Below are 12,786 nucleotides of genomic sequence, written 5' to 3'. Positions count from 1 at the left end.
ATTCTTTGTCGTGCCTCACAGAATACAGGTCAGTGTTACTCTGTGAGGCCTTTGATTCCCCATGGCCCTGGTCCTGTGAGGGAGGGTCATTAAACTCTGAGACATAGAAAGGGAAGCACTGACTGAGATAACCTAGATCTATTCACTTGATCCACAAATACTAAGCACCTACTATGTGCCAGACTCTGAGGAAACAGACAGAAATCCCAGCTCTTTCCCGTGCATGGAGAAATGATTTACAGCGTTCTGCTACGTGCTGAGCACATGCTCGGCTCCGGGACCCTGTTGAGAGCTGGGCAGGCCCCCTCCACCCCCGCCTGCTCACATGACAGCCAGTGAGATGGACAAAAAACACGGGAACAGAACATAAATTAAAAGCTTCCAGGCTGTCCCAAGCATTAGGAGGAGGTGAAGGCAAGGCTTTGAGGTCTAGGATTGGGGGCTCACCCCCGCCAACACAGGGCTGTGTGTGGCTGGTCTTGGCCCAGGGAACCAGGGCTCCTCCCTCCATCCGGCTACCCGGCCACATTTAGAATCAAACCCTCCACCTTGACCTCATTAGCATTGGGCCTAATCCCTGAGCCAGGTCCCTTAAACTGTGAGAGGTCACACCACACCCCCCGGCCATTGCCTTCCCCTGCGCTCATTCATTCCACCAGCACACATTTCATCAGCCCCCCATATGCAAGCCCCAACACCACCTGGGACAGGCGGGGTCTGGAGCCCCAGGCGGGCTGGAGGGAAGGGGGTACTTTTCTGAGTGAACAGGTCTGGGAATCTCGGGCGGGAAGAGGCTACACAAAAGAGAGTACACGGGAAGGAAGTCTTGGAGACCGGGACACTTCCCCGCTGGATCCTTCCATCACCAAGTTCACAGTGCAAACTTCACCTTCCCGGGCTGCTCCAAATGACAGGGTGTTGGAGTGGGTCACAATCTGAACTTTTCCTATTCCGGTGGTTTCAATACGTGTTTGTTTGTAAGCCCTGCCAACCCCACAGAATGATACCTCCCGCGGGCATTATCCTTCTCCACTGTGTTTGTCAGAACTAAGCACCGTGTGTGGAACGCAGTAGGTGCTCCATACATATTTGTGGCAGGAGGGTGGTCATCAAGCACCCTTGTGCCAGGCACTCCCATCTGCCCCAGACATTCCTCAGAAGCATCACTGTGCTCCTTTCACTGATGGGGGGAGCTTGTCCAGGTCGAGCCTCCATTTGCCCCCAGAACCCGCCCTCATGGGGCTACCTGTCACATGGGCTTCCAAGGCCCACTGACCCAGCCCAGTCTGACCAGACGTCCCTGGATGTGCCCCATGTGCCGCAGTGTCCAGCCAGTTCAGTTTCCAGGCTTGGCCTTGCCTTCACACTGGAGTCCCCAGGAGGCCGTGCTCACGGCAGTAGTCTGGTGCCCAGCAACGCACCTGGTACATAGCCACCTCCTGGATGCCAGGGCTCCCTTCAGGAGCCTTGAGAGCCTCTGCCCCCTTCCTGCTCCAGTCACCCTCTCCCTGGTCCCCTTTTCTAGCCTCACTTCCTCCAATACATCTGTGGGGGCATTTGAGCCACGTTTTTGCCCCTGAGACCTGCCCAAGCCACTGCCCGCTGCCCAGGCTCTTCAGCTTGGCACTGAGACACACCAGAGCTGGCCCCACAGCCCAGGTGTGGCCTCAGGCGTCTGCCAGCCCTTGTCTTCAGTCTCCCCTGTCTTTCCCACACGGCAACCTAGCGAAACACTCCCCTTCCTCAAAGACCCAAACTTCCCCTCCACAGACACCTCCCCTTTAAAGGGAGTGTCCCCTCCCTGGATCTGTTCTTCCCACATCAGAGTCCTCCCTACCCCATCACTTCCTCCTTTCTGGATCCTTGTATCCCCAGTGGTCTGCACACAAATGTTTAATGAACGGGAGAGTGAGGGAATTCCAACTCGAATACCTAACTGAGCTCCCGGGCTATGCCGGGTTGTGTGTCCGGCATGGAGAGTGCCAGAGCAGGCAGGACGCGGCCCCAGCCGTCACGGAGCTCATAATCTGGTGAGATGGGCTGGGGTCAGGGCCTGGCTGTGGGTGAGCCAGCCGGTGAGGGCTGGGGGAGAAATAGGTAAGGGGCTGAGTGAGGGGTTGAGAGACTAAGAGAATAACCAGAGCCTCTACCCTCAGGGAGCTCGTGGTCCAGGGGGGAGACAAAGCTCACATGAAGTGAGGGAGACATGGCATGGAGCCAGCGGTCCCAATGCCAGGCCATGGCCACCAGATTGATACGGGCAGAGATTCCTGGGGACCAGAAGAGTTGGGGGCGGGCCTCCTGCCCTTTCCCAGGGTCCCCAGCCCCTCCTCTCTCTGGCCCCAGGCTTCTGTCTAGAGTCACCTTGGCCTCTTGTGGAAGCCAATTAGGCCCGCAGTTGCAATGGGGATTAATATGATTAATAACGCCCCCAATCTCCCAGGTGCTGATTCAGCCAGGAGCTTAGGGAGGGGAGGTCACTTTATAAGGGCCTGGGGGGGGTCAGAGCCCAGAGTGGTCCAGCTAGAGCCCTGCGTGGCTGAGCTCAGGCCTCCACAGCACTCTGGTCTGAGCCGCCCACAGGGCAGCCACCAGGACCGCAGCCATGAACGGGACAGAGGGCCCGAACTTCTACGTGCCCTTCTCCAACAAGACAGGGGTGGTGCGCAGCCCCTTCGAGTTCCCACAGTACTACCTGGCTGAGCCATGGCAGTTCTCCATGCTGGCTGCCTACATGTTCCTGCTGATTGTGCTCGGCTTCCCCATCAACTTCCTCACGCTCTACGTCACCGTCCAGCACAAGAAGCTACGCACGCCGCTCAACTACATCCTGCTCAACCTGGCCGTGGCCGACCTCTTCATGGTCTTCGGAGGCTTCACCACCACCCTCTACACCTCGCTGCACGGATACTTTGTCTTTGGGCCCACGGGATGCAATCTGGAGGGCTTCTTTGCCACGCTGGGCGGTATGAGCCGGGGTAGGGGTGGTGGGACGGGGGATACAGGAGCCAGGGGGAGTGGAGGGATCTGGAGACAGCCCCATGTCCAGGGATAGTGGCTAAGAGGCCTTCTCCCCTCTACGTTCGTCAGCATTGTCCACTTGATCAACAAACACCGCTAGTGATGCTGCGCTAGGCTGTTTATTGAGGGCAGCCATCGGACGCTATCGATCTCATGCAGAGTGGTGCTACTGTCTTGCTTCCCATCAGGGAAACTGAGCACGAGAGACCTCAGGGGCCTTGCTGGGGTCACACTGTGGTGGGGGTAGAGCTGAGTTTCCAGCCCACATCACTGTGGCCCCTCGAGCCTTGCTCTGTTTCCCTTGGAGTAGCTGTGCTGGGTCAGACCCATGCCGGGCACTGGAGAGAGAGGTGGACAAGACAGATCCCTGTGCTCAGGGCTCTCAGCCCAGGGTGGGACACAGATGATCAGTCCTCCAGCCACCAGATTCTGCCTGTGCTGGGCAATGGGCTCGGTCTCTCCCCACTGGCATCTCTCCGACCCTGCAGAGAAGGGTCCGTCTGTATGTGGTACTCCTGTTTCACCCCTGCCTTGTGACCTGCGGCTGGGTGTTGTGTGGTCATCGAAGGTGACAAACACCCAGCGATGGCTGGAGATTCCCTGGGAATGGGGCTGAGACAGCGTCCTGGACCACGTGAAGGAAAGAGAAACCAAGGAGGCAGAGCAGTCCTCGTGGCTGGTGCTCGGCGCCCCCCCGCTTGCCCGAGAGGCTGTGTGTCCCAGAGGAGGGGGAACATTCCTGGATCTGAGCCGGACGACCCAGGCCCAGGTCTCTTCCCTTCTCCGGGCCTCACTTTCCTCAGCTGCTATACGGGATCTGTTATCTCTGCGGCACCCCCATCGGCTTTCCTGTCAAAGAAACTATTCGAAAGCACCCGTCAAAGCTACAGATCAGCACACAGTTTAATGCCTTCCTGTGGAAGGGGTTTCTTCGAAGGGGAAGAGTTTCCCCACACAGAAAGGCTGGAGGTGGGCTGGGAAGTCTCAGGCTAGAAGGCAGGGGTGAGACGGGTGCCGCGTGCGGGCACATCTCTACAGGGCTGGGGCCAGTTTACAATTATTATTCTGGAGTAATAATTAGTTGTGTTCGCTTTCTCTCTCAGAAACGTCCTGGTTTGGTTGATAAATTCTATGGCCAACCTCCCTACTGAGTTTCTGGGGGTGTTGTCTGAATGCCCCCATTCTTTCCTGCTCCTTCCTCTGGGCAAATCACTCCCCGGTTTCCTGGCTCCAAGGCGGGAGACCCAGAGGCCTAGGTTATTTCATTCCCCAGTGGGGAGAGGCCACGCCACAAGAGGGAGGGAAAGACTTCCAACTCCAACAGGCACGCTGCCTGTCACCCCACAACGAACAAGTTCTGTAAAAACTCCCTACGGGGCTCCCAGTCTAACGATGACCCTGGAATCCGATTTTCCATCCCTCATGAACCCAGAGCTCTAACTGAACTAACTCCTCTTCCTGGGGGATGCCCTGCTCACTCTCCTTCAGCATACGGGTCCTTCTGCCCCAGAGCCCATCCCCGGTCCTGACTCCAGCCCTGCCCTAGCTTGCCTTCCTGGCTGCCCTCTCCCATCCAGGAGGAGTGCTCCCTGCTTGGACAGACAGCAGGGTCCAGGCGGATGGTATGTTGACTGATCCCTGACTGCCTTGCAGGTGAAATTGCCCTGTGGTCTTTGGTGGTCCTGGCCATTGAGCGGTATGTGGTGGTGTGTAAGCCCATGAGCAACTTCCGCTTCGGGGAGAACCATGCCATTATGGGCGTCGGCTTCACCTGGGTCATGGCACTGGCCTGTGCTGCACCCCCCCTCCTTGGCTGGTCCAGGTAATGACACTGAGCAGAAGAGAATGGTCTCTGGGGGGGTCTTTGTAGGGTCCCCCAGCCAGGACTCAAACCTGACGCTATCTGGTTCTGGGCACCAAGCTTATATGCTCCCTACCCCAAATGCCCACCCTGTCAGCTCTCCCAAGGGAGAGGTTTAGGTCAGGGAAAGAGAGAATCAGACCTTAATGTTGCTATGGGGGCTGGTCCCACCTCCTGAGCCCCCATGTCAAGGAGAATCCAAGACACCCCAACCCTTCACCTTGGCTGTGCCCCTAATCCTCAACTAAGCCAGGGCCAGATTCCAATCCTCTTTGCCCCATAGGCAGTTCCCTCTGACCTTGGGCCTCAGCACCTGGGGAGGCCAAGCCTGTCTAGTGCAGCTGGTGACATGGTAGCCCCTGGGAACTGGGTCCTCTACAGCCTCTAGTCCATCATCTCCAAATGGGACTCAAATGAGAGACGGGAGGACAGCGGTTTGGGAAACTGGACTGGTGACCCTGTGGGTTCCCAGAGGCCTCGTGTCCTTCTGCTTCCAGGAAATTCCCAATCTCTCTTCCTGTCCCTCCTCTCTCAGCCTCCTGGGGTCAATTTTTTGTTCCTTGTTGAGTCTGAGCCCGCCCCCTCCAGCCTCTTTCCCGGTCTTCTCCAGTCCTGTCTAGTCCCATCCCCCCAGGCACAGCCAACAGCCACTCCATTGTCATCATCCTCTGAAATCACTGAAACATCCTGACCACATGGCCCTGGGACTTCTTCTTTCTAGAAAATGTGCAAAGATCCCTTAGTTACCCTGTGTGCCCATCTTTGGCCTAGAAGATACTCTTACGCTGTTGGTAAGACCCTGTGTGTACAGACTGCCTCCGATACAGAGTGTGGGAGCTTTTCCCTTCTCACCAACCTCTGCCCTGCACAGTCTGAGGCCCGGCCTCCAGCCACGGGGAGCGGCGGGTCTGGTGAGGAAACACAGTGCAGGTCAGCGGTGTCTGGGCTCTGCTAGGTGAGAGACTAGGCCATCTCATGATTCCACGGCTGCCATACAACCAAACCACACTGTTTGCAGCAGGGGCATTTGAATCCCTCATCTCAGTTGATTTGATCCTCACGGTCAGGCAGCCAAGCAGATATTTTATCATGCCCATTTCACAGAGAGGGAAAGCAAGGCCCAGAGCAAGACCAGCCACACAGCAGGTGTGTTGGCCGAGCCAGGGCCCTGACCGGCTGTGGCCCCTCACACGTGGGTCTCCTTCATGCCCTCTCCTGTCCCACCCCCCTCTGGTGTGCAGGTACATCCCAGAGGGCATGCAGTGCTCGTGCGGGATTGACTACTACACGCTCAAGCCAGAGGTCAACAACGAGTCCTTCGTCATCTACATGTTCGTGGTCCACTTCACCATCCCCATGATTGTCATATTCTTCTGCTATGGGCAGCTCGTCTTCACAGTCAAGGAGGTATGGTCCCATGCTGGGTGCTGGGGACACAAGCGTTGGTTGGGTTGAGCCCGGCTCCTGTTCCAAGGGAGTCTGGATAGCAGGCCCTGTGTCCTTGCAGGCGGCTGCCCAGCAGCAGGAGTCGGCCACCACCCAGAAGGCTGAGAAGGAGGTCACACGCATGGTCATCATCATGGTCATCGCTTTCCTGATCTGTTGGGTGCCCTACGCCAGTGTCGCATTCTACATCTTCACCCACCAGGGCTCCAACTTTGGCCCCATCTTCATGACCCTCCCGGCGTTCTTCGCCAAGGCCGCCTCCATCTACAACCCCGTCATCTATATCATGATGAACAAGCAGGTGCCTGATGGTGGGGCAGGAGGGTTCAGGGGCCCCAGGCTCCAGGCATTGGCTGCGGAGGACAAGCCATGTCCTGGACTGGGCTCAGTCATTCCACCCGCAAAACCAGGCAGGGAGCCTGGTATCCCCCAGGACATCAGAGTCCTCTGGGAGAAATGCAGAGTCCTGCTGAATCAGAAGCTCGGGGTGGGCCCAGGAACCTGCATTTCTAACAAGCCCTCCGGGTGTCTCTGATGCATGAGAAGTGCCAGTCCAGATGGTTCTGGAGGCCCACTTTAAAAGTCAAATAGTCTAAGTCCCAAGCCTAGGAATGGAATGGTGCCAGTCTCCACAAAGCTGAACAAGGAGCTAAACTTTATGCTGCGGGATGAAGGGGTAAAGCCGTTCTCTAACATCGATCAGTGACTCCTCTGCAGGATCCATGATCCAGTGGGGAAAAGGTGGTCTCTGGAGTGAGGCATATCCGTTTCAAATCTCAGCTCTTATTTTCTAGCTGTGTGACCCTTAGGCAAGTCACTTCCCCTCTCTGGCCCTCAGTGCCTTCATTCCTAGAGAGGGCAAACTCCTCAACTCTAGGGCTAACTAAGATAACTTACAGATAGCCCTTGGCACAGAGGGCATCATGGAGTGTCATGAGTAGCAATGCCCCCTTGGCTTTGTTTGGTCCCTGGCATCTCTGGGGTGGGACCCCGTGTGCTTACTAAGTTCCCTCCAGGGAGCCAGATTTGAGAGGGGCATGGAGTCTGTGCGGCCAGAAGCAGGGAAAGGGTTGGAGGCAAATCTCGTCAACCACCACAGTTTGCTACACACACTTTCGGTGGACCTTGACCCTGACTCTCGTCCCTTGCCTTCCAGTTCCGGACCTGCATGATCACTACCCTCTGCTGTGGCAAGAACCCACTGGGTGATGATGAGGTCTCTGCCAGTGCCTCCAAGACGGAGACCAGCCAGGTGGCACCAGCCTAAGCCCTGCCAAGGACTCTACAGCCTACTGTAGGAGTCTCCCCTTCCCCACACCTACCCCCAGCCACAGCTGCCCCACCGGAGCCAGGCCTGTCGGAACCAGGTTGTGCAGGCTCCCTGAATTAAAAAAAAAAAAAAGAAAGAAAGAATTATTGAGAGAAAGATGAGGATCCCCACCCGGCCAGGACGCCCCATCAGCAGTCCTGAGTTCCCAGGGGCCAGTGGGATCTCTGCCCCTCCTCCCCCCAACTCATCTCTCAGGAACACAAGAACTCTTGCTCTCTGGAAAAGTGTCCCAGCTTAGGGATAAGTGTCTAGCACAGAGTGGGGCACAAAGTAGGTGCTTAATAAATGCTAGATGGATGAAGGAAGGAACGAATGGAGGAATGAGTGAAGGAATGAATGAGCTGGGAGAGCATATCTATCCTCTCGAAACCTCCTTAGCAGTAGCAGCTCACCCTCAGCTGATGACCTTGAGCAGTGGTTTCCCTCCCTGGGCCTCACTTTCTTTCCCTGTGAAATGGAAATCCCAAATCCCTAATCCCTGGCCCTGCCAACACATGGCTGCTGTGAAGATCAGATAGGATTTTGTGTGTGTGTGTGTGTGTGCGTGTGTGTGTGCCTGTGTGTGTGAGAGAGAATGTAAGCACTTTGTAATAAAGAGCTGTACGGATTGTAGTTAGCATTATTAATAATATAAATTAATATAATTAATTAATTAATATGATCATCTCCTCTTGATAGTGACCATTTTGAGACTGGGCAAAGTCCTAAGCATCCACCTCAGCAGGTTTTTTAAAATTAGCCAGGCGTCAAGGCCAGACCAGGGCTGACGGCTGGGCTGCAGGGAGGGACAGTCAAGGGAACGCAGAATGCAGTCATCAGGACTGAAAAAGCGTCAGGGGACTATGGAGTCTGGGGCCAAGGTCGGGGGTCTCACCTCTGGCATGGAGCCCCAAGCCTGGTGCTTCCTCTTCCCAGTATAGCCTAGGGAGAGATGGGACTTTCTTTCAGCTTCTGCAAACCACCCACTCTCTTGCCCAGCAACTAGGCCACAGCACCTCAGGGCCAGCTTGGAGCTTCTAGAAGCCATATTCACCTGCCCACATTTAATGAAGAGCTGAGTCACCCTTGTCTCAAAGAGCTTAGAAACAAAAAGTTGGAAATTCAGATGGGCCCACCTTCCCTGGGGATGTTCACAGGTCCCGGGTTCCAGCTCCCTTGCTTGGTGAGCCTGTCTTCAGTAGCTCCAGTCCATTCTCCATTCTGGAGAGTCTTTGCAGCAAAGCTGGCGGGAATTCTGGGCATCGGAATTGAGCTGCCCCCACAGCTGCCCCTCCTCCACATAACCAAAGCTGGGAGCTCTGGCTGTCCCCAGCCCTGCCTGCACACTAGGCAATTCAGGGCATTAAAAGCTCAGCTCCTATACTCAGTGTTAATGGTGGTGGTTTTTGTTGCTCTCAAGCTCTTTATCTGCAGAGTGGATTGAAATTAGGCAGCTTCCATCTGATCCCTGACCCCCAGGATGCCGGGTTTGGGCAACCAGCAGAGCCCCCTCAGGGTGCGGGGTAGAGGCAGGCCTAGGAATGAGAAAAGCCCCAACTTTGGGGTCACAGAGACCCACATGGCCTGTGAAACTGCAAGCAAGTTTTGTCATCTCTCTGCGTCTCCTTATCTGCAAAAGGGAATCTTAAACTGAGCTTAAGAGGACTGAAAACTTCCTGTGGCCAGCCTACTTCCTGGCACACTGCAGCTGGTGGGAGACTTTTGACATTACTGGGCCTCAGTTCAGAGCTGGCCTTACCAAGAACATCAACTACAAGGGGAACAAGGATGGAGATATAGTCCCAAGAGTTACCCTCAACCTCCAAGGTGGGAAAGGGTGGCTGGAGCCTGAGATGGAAGGTCCTCAGTGCCGTGGTGGGGCTGGAGCAGGTAATAGCTGGGATCTCTACTGTGGCCTCTCTTTACTCTGCCTCCCTAAGTGATGTCAGACAGGATTTCTTCAGCTGCAAGTCACAGGGAATCTAACTCAAGGGCTGAAGCCAGAGGAAGAAATTATTGGCTCCCATAAACAAAAAGCCCAGGGCTTCAGGCACAGCTGGATGCCGCTCCTCAGATGTCATCTGACTTCTGTATCTCCCTTTCTGGCTACACTTTCCTCTGTGTTGGCTCCATGCACAGGCTCACTGTTCCCAAGAGGGGCACAAACGCCTACCGGCAGTCCGAGGCTCAGCAAGCCCTGCAGAAAGTGAGCTGCTTTTTCCTGACAGTTCCAGCAAAGGTCCTGGGTAGGGATCTCATTGGCCAGGCCAGGGTCACCTGATCACCCCTAAACCCAAAACCGGGCTAGAATGGGGATTCATCCTTTGATTGGCCTGGCTTCGGTCACCTGATCATCCCTAAGCCCACCACCAGACTAGAATGGGGATTCATCCACTGATTGGCCAGGCCTGAGTCACCTGATCACCCCCAGCAGCCCTACATAAACCAAATGATCTGAGTGAGGGTGGGGACAGGAAGGAGCCCAAAGGGTACTTGGGGGGTATCGTTAGCAGGAGGAGGAGGGCCAGAGACAGGGTGGGAAGAACTAACAGTGGCCCAGAGGGGTTGGCCTCCGTTGAAGTGGGTGATGTCCGGCTGCAGCAGGCCTCTCTCCCACACCGTGGACACGAGAGGGAAGATTTCCATGGCTGGTCCCGTGGGTCTCACTCTCCATTTCAAATGTGCTGGGCAGTGGGAGGGACAGTGGCATTTCGGCTGCCCTGCCTTGCAGGCACCCCTGTTTCCTCACTGCCCCACCTCTGTCCACTTATTCTGAGGAGTGGTATGCTTGTTTCAGCCCCACATCCAGAGAAAAAAATTGACTCTCAAACCAGAAAAGTCTCTGTTTTTTCCTGGTAGAGAGGAACTCCTCTTTTCCCTCTTTAATTTATCATTGATTTGACAGCCACTTAGGGGCACTTGCCGTATATAAAGGCAAACAGCTGCTGACTTGGGTTGGGTTGAGGGTGTTACCCACCTCACTTCTAGGCTCCAGGTAGCAAACAGGTTTATGGAACCCGTGTTGTTTATGATCATATCTCCACTCAACCTGGTCTAAGGAAGCCGACCCTGGGCCAGGATGTTCTGGGGACTCAGAGATGGATTGGAGGGAGCTAGTCTCTGGGCTGTGACCTGGCCATCCTCAAGGACACAGAGCTCTCTCACCCCCGATCTTGCCTCTGGAAGGACAGAGCGTGAATCAACCCTCCCACCCCCGCACCACCACCAAGTCAGCAAAGCCTGATGGCAGCCTACCCCATGCCCCCCAGTAGAGACATGCACTCCTGACACCCCAGAGTGCCCCCAGAGTGACAGTCAGTGCCCTTCCCAGCCATGCGACCTCAGACAATGTCCCCGAACCTCACTAGGTCTCAGGCTCCTCAGCTTTAAAGAGGAGACTCATCTCAGTTGGTAGAATTATCTATAGAGACTAATGAGATTATTGTTATAAAAACTGCAGTGCACGGTAGACACTCGATAAATGCGATTTCCTTCCCAGAGATGTGAACCAAGTTCAAAGGAGCAGCCCCTGGTGTGGTGGGAGATTGAGCCGCTGGAGTGGTGGTCAAGAGATTAAAATAATGGAGGGGACTCAGGAAAGGTGGAAGCAAGTGCTAACTGCCCCCGATACTCATTCCCTTTCTTTCTTTTAGTAATATCACTCCAAGTTCTAGCTGGGCACCTAGCCACCCAGCACAGGACAGCATCTCCCAGCTTCCCTTGCACCTGTGGTGCATGACATTAAGGTCTGGCCAATGGAGTATTACCGGAAGTGGTATGTGCAGTTCTGGGTTGCACATTTCAGAGAATGGAGGCATCCTCCCCTTCTCTTGTTTCCTGTCTGATGGCTGGAATGTGGTCATGGCGACCAGAGCTGCAACCAGAGCTTTCTTGTATCATGATGGGGAATCTGTGGTCAGAGAACAGCAGAAGGAGCCTGGCTGGGGCTCCCATGCTACCTTCCAGCCCTGCATAACTTACTCTTGAAGAGTCTCATGAGAGAATGATTTCATGGTTTTTTGTTTAAACTACTGTTATTTTGGAGATAGAGCTGGTTTCTTCACTAACACAGAGGGCTTCCAGGTTCCAGCCCAGGGTCTGGACTCAGGAAGATCTAGTGCAGGTCCTCTCTGAACTTTAACTTCTTCATGTATAAATAAAACAGTGAATATAAAAGTGTACATGGACATAGAACATGATAGCTATTGCTATTTCTACCCTGCCCTCTATGCATTTATTGACTAAAGTCACAAATGCCCCGATGCTACAGGGACTAGAGTTACACAAAACAAACACTCTATTGTGGCTTCTAAATGTCTAGAACTGTAATCTTCAGAACTATGAAAGAGGGGCGCCTGGGTGGCTCAGTCATTAAGCGTCTGCCTTTGGCTCAGGTCATGGTCCCGGGGTCCTGGGATCGAGCCCCGCATCGGGCTCCCTGCTCCGCGGGAAGCCTGCTTCTCCCTCTCCCGCTCCTCCTGCTTGTGTTCCCGCTCTCGCTGTGTCTCTCTCTGTCAAATAAATAAATAAAACCTTTTTAAAAAAAAGAAAAAAAGAACTATGAGAGAGTTCACATGTAGGAGGCCCCCACTCAGTGTTCGAAGATGGTAAAACAGTTGTCAGCAGGACTTAAATCCCATACCGGCCTCAGTAGGAGTCACATAAGTACGCAGAGCAGCCCTTCCTCTCTCTAGCAGTCTGAGCCTCACAGTTAGCATTTTCCTGTAAAAAGGCAATCCTCTAGAAGAATTTTTAGATCTGCAGTGCATTTTAGAACTTCTTCCCTCCAAATGCAAAACTCTATCCTGGCACAGCCCGGGAGCAGGGTTTCATCTGAAGCTTGTGGGAATGTTTGTATCTCTGAGTCTTTCTCTATTTCTCAATTCTTGGAAATTCCCCACAACGTGATCAAAATTGCTGCCCCTGTTTGTGCCAGCACCATGTGCCTCTTTGCCTCGTCTCTCCTCCCGCTCTAACGTGGTTCCTGCAGATGGTCCTCAGGCCTCCCTCCACTCAGCCAGGCTGGGCTCTGGCACGGGGGTCCCACAGCAGTGGGTGCTGAGCGCCTACTGTGTGCTAGGTGCTGTGCTAGGCGCCTGAGATACCACCAGGAACGAGACAGACACGGCCCTGCCCAACCCCCCCGTGC

The 12,786-nt window shown here is 54.7% G+C and overlaps 1 protein-coding gene across 1 annotated transcript; it reads left to right on the top strand.

Moving 5' to 3' along the window:
* Positions 1–2,605: 2,605 nt before the first annotated feature.
* On the top strand, positions 2,606–7,838 carry RHO (rhodopsin). Its single transcript, XM_036073606.2, has 5 exons — positions 2,606–2,966; positions 4,675–4,843; positions 6,124–6,289; positions 6,390–6,629; positions 7,485–7,838. The coding sequence occupies exons 1-5, from the start codon at positions 2,606–2,608 to the stop codon at positions 7,593–7,595; spliced, it is 1,047 nt and encodes a 348-aa protein (XP_035929499.1). The 3' UTR covers positions 7,596–7,838.
* The last annotated feature ends 4,948 nt before the right edge of the window (positions 7,839–12,786 follow it).

Source organism: Halichoerus grypus, chromosome 1, assembly GCF_964656455.1.
Source record: "Halichoerus grypus chromosome 1, mHalGry1.hap1.1, whole genome shotgun sequence".
Lineage (NCBI taxonomy): Eukaryota > Metazoa > Chordata > Mammalia > Carnivora > Phocidae > Halichoerus > Halichoerus grypus.
The sequence above is the reverse complement of the archived record's forward strand: the minus strand, read 5'-3'. Positions and strand labels throughout refer to the sequence as shown.

Bases quoted from the DNA above. Each gene is read 5' to 3' on its own strand.
- RHO (XM_036073606.2), top strand. From the start codon at position 2,606: ATGAACGGGACAGAGGGCCCGAACTTCTACGTGCCCTTCTCCAACAAG. The intron at 2,967-4,674 runs GTATGAGCCGGG...ACTGCCTTGCAG, and splicing joins CTTCTTTGCCACGCTGGGCG to GTGAAATTGCCCTGTGGTCT. The intron at 6,290-6,389 runs GTATGGTCCCAT...GTGTCCTTGCAG, and splicing joins TCGTCTTCACAGTCAAGGAG to GCGGCTGCCCAGCAGCAGGA.